This window comes from Nycticebus coucang, chromosome 3 (assembly GCF_027406575.1).
Source record: "Nycticebus coucang isolate mNycCou1 chromosome 3, mNycCou1.pri, whole genome shotgun sequence".
Lineage (NCBI taxonomy): Eukaryota > Metazoa > Chordata > Mammalia > Primates > Lorisidae > Nycticebus > Nycticebus coucang.
This window is the reverse complement of record NC_069782.1, coordinates 99,604,346-99,620,451: the sequence shown is the minus strand read 5'-3', so window position 1 is coordinate 99,620,451 and position 16,106 is coordinate 99,604,346. Positions and strand designations below refer to the sequence as shown.

At 39.3% G+C, this 16,106-nt stretch overlaps 1 protein-coding gene and 1 pseudogene across 5 annotated transcripts in view; one reads left to right on the top strand and one right to left on the bottom strand.

Annotated features, from left to right (window-relative positions):
* HERC4 (HECT and RLD domain containing E3 ubiquitin protein ligase 4) overlaps window positions 1-15,280 on the bottom strand; it is a 158,798-nt gene extending 143,518 nt beyond the window's left edge. For 2 of the 5 annotated variants that reach the window (XM_053582952.1, XM_053582954.1), the window contains exons 1-3: window positions 5,238-5,410; window positions 3,741-3,771; window positions 2,980-3,283 (exon numbers count right to left, since the gene is read on the bottom strand). In XM_053582952.1, the coding sequence (XP_053438927.1) occupies window positions 2,980-3,205 (226 nt within the window). In that variant the 5' untranslated portion in view covers window positions 3,206-3,283; window positions 3,741-3,771; window positions 5,238-5,410. Of the gene's footprint in view, window positions 1-2,979; window positions 3,284-3,740; window positions 3,772-5,237; window positions 5,437-6,273; window positions 6,478-15,217 lie in introns of those variants that run through there. The other 3 variants (XM_053582950.1, XM_053582951.1, XM_053582949.1) reach the window with 3 other exon arrangements.
* On the top strand, window positions 5,303-15,598 carry LOC128581071 (POU domain, class 5, transcription factor 1-like; annotated as a pseudogene).
* Window positions 15,599-16,106: the final 508 nt, after the last annotated feature.

The window sequence follows — 16,106 nt, the reverse complement described above, 5'->3', positions numbered from 1 at the left end:
TTCATTCCTTATGTTTTAATTTTTTTCTTTATTTTTACAAATTCAATGAAAATCCATCTTTAATTACTTATTAAAGAATATTCTTTGTTCTGTTTATAATGCCAATTTATGAAAAGAAACAATTCTTAGTTCCCTCCTTTTGCCTGTTTCTTTCTGACATAACTTTAAAGATCTGATGAAGTGATCTATGTTTATTACATGGTTCTAGAAACACAGCCAACTTTCTTGATTACCAGAAGACTTTAAATCAATTAAATAAGATCCAACACAAGTACACGTCTTCTAATCCAGTTGACAAACTCTCAAATTTTAAAAAGGGGTGGGAAAGGGGCATATTTAAATCACTAAGTTGTTATTCCAAACAGTAATAATTTTAGTTAAAAATATTATTAAAATTTGCCACTCTAGCACGTTTTAAGTCAAGACTGAGGTTAAATGATTAACTCCCTTTGTGAGCAACTACCTTTGCTTTCTTTGAACTTCCTTCTCAAACCTCTGAAACCTAGGTTCACATCTATCCTTGAACCAGGACTTCTGATAATAAAAAGATTGTCTCAGGATAAGGACACCCCCCTTCTATAAAACTAAACAATTCTAGCTCCTAACTTATTTTCTGGCTATTTATGTGATGACCAATAGAATTAAATTTAAACATTCATTTTCTGCCAGAAATGTTAATTCTCTCCCACAATGACATTTCCTGTCATTTAAATTCCCTAAGCTCAAAAGCATATCATATCAAATTTCAGTTCTCTGCAGTTGTTTCATTTATGTACACCTGAACTCCCAACCCAGGCTCTAAATTTGTCAAAGACAAAATTCATGCATTTTATTTTTCTCTTCCATAGAATGTGATATACCCTGAACAACAAGGCAACCCTAAAGAGGCATCATAAGTTAGGGAAATCCACTCTCCCAACTTTGTATTACCAAATAATGTTTTCAGAATGAATCAAAAGATGATATAGATGTCACAATGCAATCACCACAATGTCAACATGACCACGAAGAAACCTATTCTTCCAGTTTAAGTTTCTTAGACTCTCACTTATAGAACTAGAAGCTGTTGCAGGCACTATAATCATTATACTATTACACAGTGTCTACTTTTGTCCTGGACATTGAAAAAAAAAAATCTTTTTTTGAGATAAGAGTCTCACTCTGTTGCCCAGGCTAGAGTGGCATGGTATCAGCCCAGTTCACAGCAACCTCAAACTTCTGGGCTCAAGCAATCCTCTTGCCTCAGCCACCTGAGTAGCTGGGAAAGATTACAGGTGCCTGACACAACGCCAGCTAATTTTTCTACTTTTAGTAGACATAGGGTTTCACTCTTGCTGAGATGGTCTTGAACTCCTGAGCTCAAGGGATCCTCCTACCTGGGCCTCCCAGAATGCTAGGATTACAGCCATGAGCCACTGTGCCAAGTGGGACATTTAAAATTTTTAAACCTTAGTAATTTCCGCAACTATATTAACAATTCCTGTGTGCTGGTTTTTTATTCTCTACTTGCCCTATAGTCTTTCAAAAATTACTAAACAATACAGAGAGACATTCGGTTATTTCTATTGGCACATTAAGTACAATGAACAGCAGCAGCCCAGATACCATGAAAAATCTCAATGGGGGTCGGGGGGTGGCCCTCAACCTGAGGCAGGATCCTAAGCCAACCCAAAAAAAAAAAAGAAAATTAGTGAAGGGTCTATCTGCCTCTAAAACAGAGATAACAATCAAATGCATATGAGTAAATTTACCACTCATTTCTACCCATATGACCATATGCTTCAGATTATGAAAATCTGGAGAAAATCTACACAATATTTTCTGCAAGATAGGGTACAAGAAAGCTGCCATTTACCTTGAGTTCTGCAGTAATTAAACCTCCTGTCATAAATGTCACCAACATTCATCCAATAAAAATAAATTACAAATTAAGGCAAAAGAAAGGTTATTAAGACCCTAACGATAAATAAAGAATGAAAACTATACAGTATTCACAAGTTAGAAAAGTAAGGTTTGGCATGGTAGTGAAATGGTATGAAAGATGAAACATGTCTTAATTTAATGTCTTAATTTAATATTTTGTTTCTATATTAAGCTCTTGGAAGTAGACTAACAATAGAAACCACTTAAAGAATGAATTGATAAAGTAACTACCATAGAAAATACTTAAGTGCCAATATTGTTAGGGTTAAAAGAAACTGTTAAGTCAGTATAGTTGCAATTTCATCAGAATTTACCACCTTAAATTGTAACTTTTATTTATCATAATTAAAAGCAAAACTCACATAACAATGATATTCCTAAATGTGATATTATCTGATTTAAAAATACCATATTCAGGAAAATAGAACATGAAATGTGATCAAATTGCTCAAAATTCTCATTACCTACAAATTATTTTAAAATGTGCTTGTAGGGCTACTACAAAATCAAAATACCTCTAATAGCTAATGCTACTCTTCGAAAGTAAGAGATTAAGGGATTAATAGATATTTTCAACTAAACCAAATAAAATTACATATTTAAAGTACTGTGATAGATGGATAAATAAAAGAATTAAAATATATTTTAGGCAAGTCAGTCAAAGACATATGGTAAACAGAGAGTAAATTATGCATTTAAAATCTATCCAAGTTGGCTGAACAGAATTTATTAAAGAGAACCTACATACTACATACTCCATACCTTTTTACTCTCTATATCAAAGAAGATCTATATGCCGCAGGCTGGTTTTCTTTGTTTTACATCACCACACCACAAGAATTTTTAATTGTAGTAGTAAAACAAACAAACCAAAAAATAAATATATCCATTAAATAAAGTTCTTAGAAGCATGCAAATGTAAAGAATATATTTAACTTGTACTTTGCTTTTGAAGTTTGTTAAGAATATGACGCTTACGAGTAAAGAAATTATGACACTTCAAACTTAAAATGATATAATTACTAGAAATAGCAAATAAAAATATTTTCAACTTACCTGGTTTCTTTCTGGATTTCTCATGACCCAGCTGTCCTAGATCATTACATCCACATGTGTACACTGTTCCATCATCCAGAACAAATACAGTATGTCTGAGTCCACATCCTACATCTCGGACCTTTTTATTTATGAAAAAGTCACTTTTTCTGGGCTCTAGTACAATTTCTTCATCAATTCCACCCAAACCTAGCTGTCCAAAAGATGCATTTCCCCAGCACAACATGCTTGTAATTATTTTGGTCTTCCAGTTTCAATAAAAAATTTTCTTCTGAAACACTGGAAAGTTGGAGGTACCCTATTTCTGAGGAAAAAGAAAAAGTTAATATGACGTTAAAATGTGTATTAATTGCTCTTTCAAATGCTAGGCTACAATAATCACTATATGGTAAACATTAAATATATTTTATAATATAATGTGTATCACTGTTTCAAAAACCAACCATTTGTGTCTTTTTAAATGTATCATAAATGTTTGAGAAAACACATCACTCTTTGATTCTCTACAAAATTTAAAACATATTACCCATCGTTGACTATTCATTACCTTGTGTGGAACTAAACTAATGAAAATAAATACCTTGATGAAATTAATCAGATTTTTACACATTTTGCTTTATAACTTTAATCAGAGTAAAAAAATAAGACCTTTTCACTGCCCAAAACATCAAACATACACAGGGAAAAATTTAGCCAACTGTAGAAACATAACCTTCCTGTTTCCCTCAAATTCTAACATAATTAAACCTTCTAATACCTACCTCCACATCAACAGAAAACTGAAGTTCTTATCTGTAACAGAAATAAAACCAATAATGGACATTTTTAGAAATATCCTGCAATTTAAATGATTCTTCCAATTATTCAAACAACATGCTACAGAGAAAAATTAGGATTCTCTTATCAAACCACAATCTTAAAACAATCACCCCAAAGACCCTATTTCACAAATCAAAATACTAACTTTGCAACCTCATTAATTTAATCTTAAAATTAAATCAATGTGGGTAATTATAATAACCCAAAAATGCAGCTTAAATATCAACAGTCTCCCCAAAATTCAACATTTTCTACTATAAGTGGTAACCGTGATTAAAAATAAATCTCCCCTGGGCAATCTATATCTATACCTCTGAGACAAGTATTTGAAGATGGAAAAAAAAATTGGAAATAACCTCAGCACTGCTGATCTTTCAATAGGAATGGGGGCTGGCGCACTGGTAGTCTGATGGCGAAATCTGCAGAACTTTCCAGTACACTGACTAATTTCTTCGCTCGTGAAAAAGACACAAATAACCTCAGAATCCACCTCATCTAAACCTACACAGATTTTTTAATCACATCGCGTTACTAAATAACTATTACAGGAAGTCAGCCTTATTCTTGTAGTAATCACTCACATTCCTTACCATACAACCTGCTAAGTTACAAAACCCGATTTTCCTACGTTCCGGCTAGTAAGTGGTCAAGGTGTCCATTCCACAACCCATCCACTAAAAGAAGTCTGATTTCATTCTTTTGGGGCATCAGAACTCTACAGTTCCCGAGGGTTTAGCATTGTCTTTCCGTATTTTTCTTTTTAATAGGAGATAACACGAAAACACCCAATATTTCCGCGCTTGAGGTTTAACATCCTTTTCTTTAAAAAGTCAGAAAGCGTCCCTCTCGCCAGCAACAGGTAGGGAACGAGAAGCAGTTTAGTCCCGTCTTTCCCTGAGCATGCACCCAGATCCGCTCCCTGGGTCCGGGGAAGAGAAAATCATGTGCACACACCCAACCTCGCGGCCAAGCAGACAACTACGGCAGCCGCCCGCTGGCAGCAGCCGCAGAGGCCGGCCGACGAGGCTTGGCACCCCGCGGCCTCAACCCGAGGGAGGCTCTTCCTCAGGGACATGCGACATTCCAGTCCCGAAGCCTGGAAGCCCCGACGCCGGCCTCGCCCCCAGTCCCACACCCCCAGGAAGCGCCCTGCACCAGGCCGGCCTGTATCCGCTCAGCCCGGTCTGCCCCCTCCCTAACGCCGTCGCACGCCCCCGAACCCACCCGGGCAACGACTCACCCGGCCCCTCAGAGCAGGGGAAGCCTGAAGAGACAGAGGGCGGCCCTCCCACCCCCAAGAGCAAGACAGCAAGGCTGCTGAGGCAGGTCTCCAGCTCCTGGGACCCTCCTCCTTCAGCTAGCGGCGGCGATCACCAGGGCTCCTCCGGCGTCTGTACCGCTGCTGCGCTGCTCCCCTCCCAGCCCCTGTGAAACTTTACCCGGTTCCTCAGAGGAAAGCAGCAGCCACCGCCGTCCAGTCCAGAGACAGCCGTCAACCACCCGGATGAAGCGGGAGGAGCAGGACGGAAAGCGAGCCGGACAGAGAGTGCGAGGGGTGGGGAGAGTTGGGGGAGAAACTGGGGAAGAGAAGGGAGAGGGGGAGGTGGCTACGTGAGGGAGGGGGAGGGGTGGCCGGAAGTGAGCCGCCGAGCACGCGCGCGAGCCCGCCCACTTCCCGGCCCGCGCGCCGGCGCCAGAATCCTCCCTGGGCACACCGGCCTTAGCGCCTGCGCAGTGTGCCGTTTTGCGTTGCTTAAAGAGGAAAGCGCAAACTAACCCAGGTTCGAATTTGCGAAGACACGTGAAGGTGTCAACTTTTTAAGCCCACTTTGGTGTGCACAGGGCCTTTCGATGAAGAAAAAAAGGTTTTGGATTGGTTTCTTTCCATTCATAGGTTTTAGTCTTTAATATTTTGTTCTCCCTTCCCCCAAGGAGATTTTGAAGCACCAGATGAAACTCACAAATGTGGATATTAAGGCAGGTGAATAATTTTTATCCCTTAACCTCAACTGGAGCTAAATTTAGGGTTAGATAGCAATGAGTGAAGCAATGGCATTATATGTCAACCCCAGTTCAGGTTCCTGATAAAAGTGTTGGCTTCCATCACTTTCTTCACTCCTTTGGAACTTTAATTGCACCGACTCCTTCTGGCAGAGAAAAATAAGTAATGCATATGGCTGCAGTCCCTGCTTCAAAGTCTGTATTTCCTAGGCCAGTCTTCACATCATCTCTTTAAAAACAGGAACAATGCACTTTTGAAATACTGTGTTAGTCATTACTAGAACCTGTGACTTTGCAGGGAATGTTAAGAACGTAGAAGAAATTTCACAATAGCACGTTTCTTTATCTCTAAATGAAAAATATATCCCAGATTAAGAAGTGTCTGTGCTAGAATATGTTTAAGCATGTGTACTAGAGTTGTAACAAATTACCACAAATTGTGTGGCTTAAAACCACAGAAATTTATTGACTCACAGTTCTGAAGGCCAGAAATCTGAAATGGAGGTGGCAGCCAGGTTGATTCACTTTTGGGGGTCTCAGAGAGAGAATCTTTTCCACGCCTCTCTCCTAGCTTCCGGGGGTTAGTAGTAATCCTTGGCACTCCTTGTAGGGGTATCACTCTGATTTCTGCCTCCATCTGCACCTGGTGTTTTCCCTGTGTGACTGTGTCCAAATTTCCTGTAAGGACATCAGTCATTGGACTGGGACCCACCCTAATCCATTATGACCTCACTTTAACATGATTACATCTGCAAAGAGTTTCTTTCCAGATAAGGTCACATTCACAGGTACTGGGAGTTAGGGCTTTAACATACCTTTTTGGGAGACCAAATTCAACCTGTAATAGTATATTGCAGAAATAAGAGTCAAAATGACAAGATGTTTAAGCAAAGAAAGCATAATTTCAAAATTATAAGTGGTTCTTGTCATTCAGGTCTCTACAGATCATGCCACCTCTCCGGTCTTCCCTGACCACTCTATGCAAAAAAACATCCCCCTTTGAATCCCCAACAATAAAAAAAAAAAAAAAAAAATCCCCTTGCTCCCTATCACCTTATCCTGCTTTACTTTTCTTCATATCCATTAATCACTACATGATATTTTATTGTATAATACATAAATATATAATATTATTATATATTATATATAAGAAAATAGATGTGCAATTATAATCCATTAATACATATATATACATATATAACTTTTGACTCTCCCATTAGAATGAAATCTCCATAAATGCAATGAGTTTGCCTATTTTGTTCAGTGCTCTAACCCCCCAGTATCTTGAACAGTTAGTCCCTGACCATATCTGGCAGCATTGTAAATTATCACAACCTCTTTTTTTTTTCTGAGACAGGACAAAACTCACTCTGTTTCCCAGGCTAGAGTGCAGTGGCATCATTCTAGTTCACTGCAACCTCAAACAACCTGGACTCACTGATCCTCTAGCCTTAGCCCCACAAGTAGCTGGGGCTTAGGAGTATGCACTACTACCCCCAGCAAATTTTTGTAGAGACAAGGCCTTGCTCAGGTTCTCAGGCTGGTCTCAAACCCTGACCTCAAATGATCCTTGTGCCTCAGCCTCCAAAAGTGCTAGGATTAGGATTACAGGCATGAGCCACCCCACCTAACCTATCATAACCTGATAAATTTGATGATGTATTTCAAGAGAGAGTAAATAATAATAGCAATATCTATTGTCTATCTATTTATTTATATTATATTACTTCTGAATTCTGTCCTAAGGAAATAAGGAAATCAAAAAAAAAATTTTTTTTGAGACAGTCTCACTTTATCACCCTCTGTAGACTACTGTGGCCTCATAACTCACAGCAACCTCTAACTCTTGGGCTCAAGCAATTCTTTTGCCTCAGCCTCCTGAGTAGCTGGGACTACAGGCGCCCGCCACAACGCCTGGCTATTGTTTAGAGATGGGGTCTTGCTCTTGCTTAGGCTAGTCTTGAACCTGTGAACTCAGGCAATCCATCCACGTTGGCCTCCCAGAGTGCTAGGATTACAGGTGTGAGCCACTGTGCCCAGCCAACAAATCTTTATTGAGTACCTACTAATGTGACATCCTCCCAATTCCAGTAGGATAGATAAAAACAATAAGGCAGGCAAATAAAAGTATAAACAAGATTTTTTTGTAGTATTTTCCCAATAGTAAAAATTAAAAGCAATCTAAATTCCAACAATGAGGAAATGAGTATTGATAGGTGGCTGGTAAAATTATGATTTGAAAGACCTTAAAATGTTCATGACACAATAGTAAAGTTTTTTTAAGCAGAATACAAAAATGTATGTGTCCTACTTGTAGCATGTTCTCTCTTGCTTCCAAAATAAAAAACATTGAAAGTATAGAGATGCATAAGGATAGTGTTAATCTAAAAGTAAATACAGAACTTTAATCAAGTCTTCCTTTTGTTTGCAAACCATACATGTTTATATAGTTTAAGGTAGTAATTCTATGAAATTTTTAAAATATTGAGTAGCAGGAGGATCTCATTTTATTAGTTAATGTACTGAATTATTTGGCTCTTTTAAGTGAATTAGAAGTTTCTATTTTGGTAAAACCTGCTTTTAGAAATGTGAAACATTTTAGAGCTATGTATCTTAGAATGCCAATTTGTGTCACTGAAAGGACTACTCCTCAATTTTCTTTTCATCTTTGTATTTAAATTTTTAGGCCTGTTGTAACAAACTGGGTGACTTAAAACAACAGAAATGTATTCTCTCACAGTTCTGGAGGCCAGAATTTCAAAATCAAGGTGTCATTAGTGCCACACTTCTAAGGCTTTAGGAAGAATCCCTGCTGTTTCTAGCTTTTGGTGACTCCGGGAGTTCCTTGGCTTGAGGCAGTATAACTCCAACCTCAACCTGTATCTTCATGTGGCCACCTTCCCTTCATCTCTGTGATCTCCCTCTCCTTCCTTTTATAAAGACACCAGTCATTGGATTTAGGGTCCATCTAACCTAGATCTACAACTTAATTATATCTGTAGAGCCATAATTTGATTACATCTACAAAGACGTTACAGTCATGCATTGCTTAACAATGGGGATATGTACAGAGAAATGGGTTGTTAGGTGATTTCATCATTGTGCAAACACCATGGAATGTACTTAGACAAACCTGGGCGGTAGAGCCTACTACACACTTAGGCTAGATGGCATAGCCTCTTCCTCCTAGGCTATAAACCTGTGCATGATGTGATATGTTACTTACTAAAAGGCAGTGGCAACACAATGGTAAGTATTTGTTTATCTAAACATATCTAAACATTAAAAAGGTACAGTAACAATACTGTATTACTTTATGAGACCACTGATACACATGCTATCCATTGTTGAATGGAACAACTGTATTTGGTACATGACTATAGTTAGAAATAGGATCACACTCTGAAGTTCCAGATAGACATGAATTTTGGGGAAATGCTTTTCAAACCATATAACCCTTTATCATGAAGTCATAATTGGCCCAGCATTGTGGCTCATACCAATAATCCTAGCACTCTGGAAGGCACAGGTAGGAGGATCACTTGAGGTCAGGGGTTCAAGAATAGCCTGAGCAAGAGCGAGACCCTATCCCTACAAAAAATAGAAAAATTAGCTGGGGTGGTGGCACGTGCCTGTAGTTCCAGCTACAGGATGAGGCAGTAGAATGTTTCTCATTGAAGGTACAAAGAACAGGTTACATTGATTGCATTTGTTAAGTAAAGTCCCTCTTTTTTTTTTCTTTTGTTTTTTAGAGACAGAGTCTCACATTGTTGCTTTCGGTAGAGTGCCGTGGCATCATAGCTCACGGCAACCTCCAGCTCTTGGGCTTAGCCGATTCTCTTGCCTCAGCCTCCCAAGTAGCTGGGACTACAGGCGCCCACCACAACACCCAGCTTTTTTTTTGTTGCAGTTTGGCCGGGGCTGGGTTGGAACCCGCCACCCTCGGTATGTGGGGCTGGCACCCTACTCACTGAGTCACAGGCACCGCCCCAGTAAAGTCTGTCTTATAATTGTGTCCCACCCAGAAAAACTTTTTCAGAAGAGCAAAAGACCAACATTATCTATGCACCTGCTGCCCGTGGATAATCCTATCATCTTGGAATTATGGACTTTCGTTAAGTGCCGGTAATTCTACCTTGTTCATTTTCCTCCCATTGACATCACAGTTCTTCCTAAAGTCTATCTTCCCATTCACCTTTTTACTATACTGTCAAATCTTATACTTCTTTTTTGCTTCTTCAAAGATTTTAGAATCAGTAAACATTTATGAAGCACTTACATGAGACCAAGAATTGCGTTATAAAGTAATGTCTTGACTTCAAGGAACCCTAATCAATGGTACACAAAAAATAATTACAGTATAGTACAGTGAAGAAAGTTCTAATAAAGGATATGTACCAAAGGTAATCCTTTTGAAAGGACAGAATGGTACTGTCCAAAAGAATTTGTTACCAGTTGCAACCAAATCATAGATTCCACCTTGAGTGGCAACTGAAAAAGCCTCCTCTAGTCATTTTTACCCACTCCTGCTTTGCAAGTTAGGGCCATTATTCAATCAAGCAATTGTACAGCCATGTCTTGGTGGGTTCCTCAGTGAGTCCCTCCATCTGGAGAGTACCCCTCTTGTTATCCCCTGTCTTAACAGGCTTTATCTCTTCTTGGCCTTTAGCCTAGCATTATAGCTTTAACCTGAAGGCAATTAGATCTTTTACAGGATTCATTCAACAAGTTCTAGTAAAATCCTTGAAATAGGATGGTCTCAATGGAACAGTTGCAATTAAAACTGAAAACAAAGGAGAGGCTCACACCCTGAAACATTCTAGGTGGAAGGAGCAAAATAAAGCCCTTGAGGTAGGAAAGAACTTGAAAATTTCTGGAACTGAAGGAAAATTAGTATAGCTGGAGCACAAGGATACTAGATGTATTTGGAGACAGGCAGAGGCTAGATCAAGTAGGACATGTTAAGGAGTTTAGTTTTACTCCAAGTACTACTCAAGACTTTTAAGCCAGAAGAGGAGGTAATGATCACATGCGAAGAAAAGAATTACTTTTGCTGCTGAAATGGACAGGATTTCTGGATTGGAAAGAAAATGAAGAAAAATAGATTACTTAGGAAGTTTTTAGGACGGCGCCTGTAGCTCAGTGGGTAAGGGCACCGCCCCATATACCAAGGGTGGCAGGTTCGAACCGGGCCCCAGCCAGCTAAAACAGCAATGAGAATTGCAACAAAAAATAGCCGGGTGTTGTGGCAGATGCCTGTAGTCCCAGCTACTCAGGAGGCTGAAGCAAGAGGATTGGCTGAGCCCATGAGCTGGAGTTTGCTGTGATCTGTGACACCACAGCCCTCTACCCAGGGTGACAAAGTGAGACTCTGTCTCAAAAAAAAAAGGAAACTTTTGCAATAGTCCAAAGAGAGATGGTAACAGTGGGGACTAATGTAGTGGTAGTGGAGATGAAGTGAAGAAGTAGATTCAAAACATACTTTGGGAATAAGATTAATAGGATTGTGATAGGTGGTTTTTAGGGGATCAGAGAATATGAGGAATGCTGGTAGTTTTCTTACTAGAGCAACTGGGTAAATTGTAATAACATTTACAAAGATGAGGATGGCTATTGAGTGAAGTGGAAAGAGTACAGGTTTTAACCAGGAAAAATCAAATGTGAGAAATTGAGAGTGTGTTTCTGTGTTCGTTTTCTGGGGCTGCCATAGCAAAATGCCATAGACTGAGTGGCTCAAATTACAGAAACTTTTCTCACAGTTCTGTTGGCCACAAACATCAAGGTGCCAGCAGGTTTGGTTTCTTCTGAGACCCCTCTCCTTGGCTTGCAGCTGCCACACGTTCTTCCCTTGGTCTGTGAATTCTCTGTGTCCTAGGCTTCTTGTATTATAAAGTCCATATGACCTCATTTTACTTTACCTCTTTAAAAAACCTATCTCCAAGTCACCTTCTGAAGTACTGGGCTTAGAACTTGAGCTTATGAATCCTGCGAGTAGTAGGCAGACAAAATTCAGCCCATACCGGTTTCTTTCTTTATTCTGAATTGCATTATAAAAGGTCATTTTTTGAAACCACATGCCTATAGTCCCAGCACTTCAGGAGGCTGAGGCAGGAGGATCACTTGAGCCTAGGGTTTGAGCTTGCAGCGAGCTGTGATTATGCCACTGCACTCCAGCCTGGGGTGACAGAGCAAGACCCTGTCTCAATAGATAGATAAAGTCCTTTTTTGTTATCCTGGGTGGATATGGGCCTATCCCAAAAAAAGATTGAGATGGGAGAAATAACTCTTTACTGCTACATAAATGAAATAGCAGAGAGAAAAATGTGGTCCTTCTTTCTAATAGATGCAAGCAAAACAATTTTATTGATAATATTGTATATTATGGAATATGCCATGTAATCTACACAAAAGAATAACAATAATTCTTAGGTATTCCTATTTATTATAGGAATCCTTCTCAACTTTCACCTTCATAATTATCCCAACCACCTTTCCATCTATAAATTTACATTTTAGGTTCATTTCCCATCTCAGTATCCCAATGTGAAATAGCAGTAATTTTGTGTCATTAATGCCAGAAACGTTTTTAAATGCTGTCTTTTTATAATTATATGATTGCTTTGTGTTTATTTTCCATTCTCTAATTACAGAAATTCCAATGACATTCGAACAGGCATCAACTTGAAAAAATCACATGTAATGTGGCCCTTGACCAGTATGTGGGGTTGTGTTCATGCATTTGAAATTCTAGGATATAACTTCAGTTAGTACTCCTTCTCAACAGAGAAAGTTTTTAAATTGCCTTGTTTTTTGTGGTAGTAAAGAACACAATTTTGTTTAGAAACAAAGATTAACTGCATAATAAATTATGATTTAAAATTAACTTTAAAACACAGCAATCATAAGATGAAGATTCTATTATTTTTTTAAATCTCAGATTAATATGAGGGTACAAACAATTGTTACAATGTTTCCATTTGTTAGATAAAGTCCCTGTTGTAATTGTGTCTCAGAAGATTCTGTGATTTCTAATTAATGGTGAGCATCATCAAATTGTACGGTATGAAGTATGAAATCTATACCTATATGAATCCTTTAAATTTATGTTTTGCTTCTTTTCAAGAAAATAGTTAGGTTCAGCGCCCATAACACAATGGTTATGGTGCCAGCCACATACACTGAGGCTGGCAGGTTCACACCCGGCCTGGCCAGCTAAAAAATATGATAACTGTAAACAAAAAATAGCCAGGCATTGTGGCAGGTGCCTGTAGTCCTAGCTACTTGGGAGGCTAAGGCAAGAGACTTGCTTAAGCCCAAGAGTTTGAGGTTGCTGTAAACTGTGACACCATGGCACTCTACCCAGGGCAATATAGTGAGACTCTGTCTCAAATAAAAAAAAAAAAGAAAGAAAGAAAGAAAAAGAAAATAGTTAAAATAACAATAAAGAAAAATAATCTCAACTAGTAGAGTTTATCAGTCATACTTTTTGGTAGCAAATTGAACTATTTTGTTGCTACTGATTTTGAAAGGCCTTATAAAGAATGATATTTGAGGTTAGAAAGTTCTAATTTAGCTGTCAGAAATTTAAAATCTGAGAAGAATATTTATGTATATTTTTAAATTGCACAACTAACTGCCCTCAAATAAGATCCGGGTAAAACTAGTAGCACTACTTCTTTGAGTAGCAATTAGCCAGCGCATGAATATCTTCATCTATTGAGTCTTTTAATAAATAACTTCGAAAGTAATGTTATAAAGAAGCCAGCCAGCTTTGGGAACTGACAATCACATTTCAGATTCTTAACTAAGCATAAAAATTTTTATGAAAGCAACACAGAGGACCACAAAGTAAGGACCTGGAAAAGATTTGTGACCCTCCTCCCCCAAATTCTTTATGTTTATTGTACTTCCTTATGTTTATAGAATCAATCATTGGTTGCATTTAGTATACAGTCAACTTTTATGCAAATTGATTGCAATTAAGGAAAAAAATGTCTACTGCTACTTGTTCGTCTTTTGGAAAAATGAAAAAGATAACCATAAAAATTATAAACCAGTAACATTTTTAATGGACAGATTATCATTAGAGTTTGTTTGAAAAATGTGTTCTTATAATCTCAATGTAAGATCTGATAGCCTAGAAGAACAGTTGAGCAGTAGTGACTAGGAAGGACAGAATGTTCCTAGAAGGCAAATTATAGTTGCCACCTCCACGTTGCCTAAATACAGTTTAACCATATTAAGATGACAGAAATGGGGCGGTGCCTGTGGCTCAAGGAGTAGGGTGCCGGTCCCATATGCCAGAGGTGGTGGGTTCAAACCCAGCCCCGGCCAAAAAAAAAAAAAGATGACAGAAATGTTTGCCCATGGAAAATGTCATGCAGTTCAAGTTGTTGTTTGACCTATCTTTCTAAAAATCCAAACAAGAAAAATTACTCTTTGTAAACATGGTATCTTAATAAGTGAATTAAAGTGTGTGCTGTTCACTTAAACACAGCTTCATTTGTTCAATCTTTAAAGCAAGCATTATCCAGCAAGCTAATTTTCAAAGAGCAGCTTTTATTCATGAGCTCCGATAGTGTTGACAATAATATAGAAATCCCATGGAATGGGTAATGTTAGAATTGTTCTTAGTGTTGAAATACCTTTTTTATTCTTAAAAGCTTTCATAATCAAAAAATTTAATTATATACTGAATGAATGATAAGGTCGAAACCCCTTATCCTTCTTGAATTCGGTTAAAAATAGACTGGATAACGTGATTTATTTAGTGTAAAACTCTTCTGCTTTAAATTTAAATTTGCTTAGTATGGGGAGCTTCTGTTTTCAAAGATTAAAGTAACTTTTATTTAAAGTATTAAAGCTGATTTCACCAAGCCCCCGGTTTGCAGGGCCTTCCCTATAGTGGGACCTCTGGCTTTCTTCGGATTTTGCCTTCTTTCTCCAGCCAGGCGCTAGGTAGTGGAGGCAATGGGCCAGGAGGGCAGAGTCAGGCCGGGTTGACCCTTGGACCTGGCTAAGCTTCCAAGGCCCTCTTAGAGGCCAGGAATAGGGCTGGGCTTGGACCACAGTATGAGGTAAGGAGGATTTCCCCCACTCCCCACAGAATTCTGTGACCGGATGGAGTATTATGGACCTCAGGTTGGAGTGAGGCTAGTGACCCAAGGCAGCCTGGAGACCTCTCAGCCAGAGGATGAGGCAGGAGCTGAGTGGAGAGCAACTCTGAGGAGGCTTCCCCTGAGACCTACACTGCCCACCTCCACCCTCTACCATGAAGCTGGAGAAGGAAAAGCTGGACCAAAACCCTAAAGAGTCCCAGAACGTCAAAACTCTTGCCGAAAGAACTAGAGCAATTTGCCAAGCTCCTGAAGCAGAAGAGGACCACCCTGGGATATATCCAGGCTGATGTGGGACTCACCATGGGGGTTCTCTTTGGGAAGGTGTTCAGCCAAATAACCATCTGCTGTTTCGAGGTTCTTCAGTTCAGTTTCAAGAACATATGTAAGCTGCGGCCTCCTGCTGCAGAAGTGGGTGGAGAAAGCTGACAATGAAAATCTTTAGGCAATATTCAAAGCAGAGACCCTCATTCAGGTCTCTGAAGGAAAAAGAAAACAAGTATGTTCCTGCAGCACAGGAAACCCGCAGCTGATCAGCCACATTGCCCAACAGCTTGGGCTCCAGAAGGATGTGGTCTGCACCAGAAGGGCAAGGGATCAAGCAGAGACTATTGACAATGGGAGGAGTTTGAAGCTGCTGGGTTTTCTTTCTCAGGGGACCAGTGTCCTTTCCTCTGGCCTGAGGTTCCTATTTTAGTACCTCAGGTTACAGGAACCCTCATTTCACCATGCTGTCATCCTGGGTCCCTTTCCCTCTGTCACCCCTCTGGGGTCTCCCATGTGTTCAAATTAAGGTGCCTGTCCTTCTAGGAATGGGAAGTGGGGCAGGGAAAGGGGAGAAGTTAGGGAAGAAGAGAACCTGGAGTTTATACCAGGGTTTTCGGGATTAAATTATTTAATCACTGGGCAGCGCCTATGGCTCAAAGGAGTAGGGTGCCAGCCCCATATACCGGAGGTGGAGGGTTCAAACCCAGCTCTGGCCAAAAACTGCAAAAAAAGAAATATATTAAAATTTTTTAATCACTAAGGAAGAAATTGGGAACACAAAGGATGGGGCAGGACCTGGTTGCAAGGAAGGTGAAGATTAGTTATGCTCTTGATTTTAATTCCCACATCATTCATCACTTTGTTCTTAAATAAAGAAGCCTAGGGGGCGGTGCCTGTGGCTCAGTGGGTAGGGCACCGGCCCCA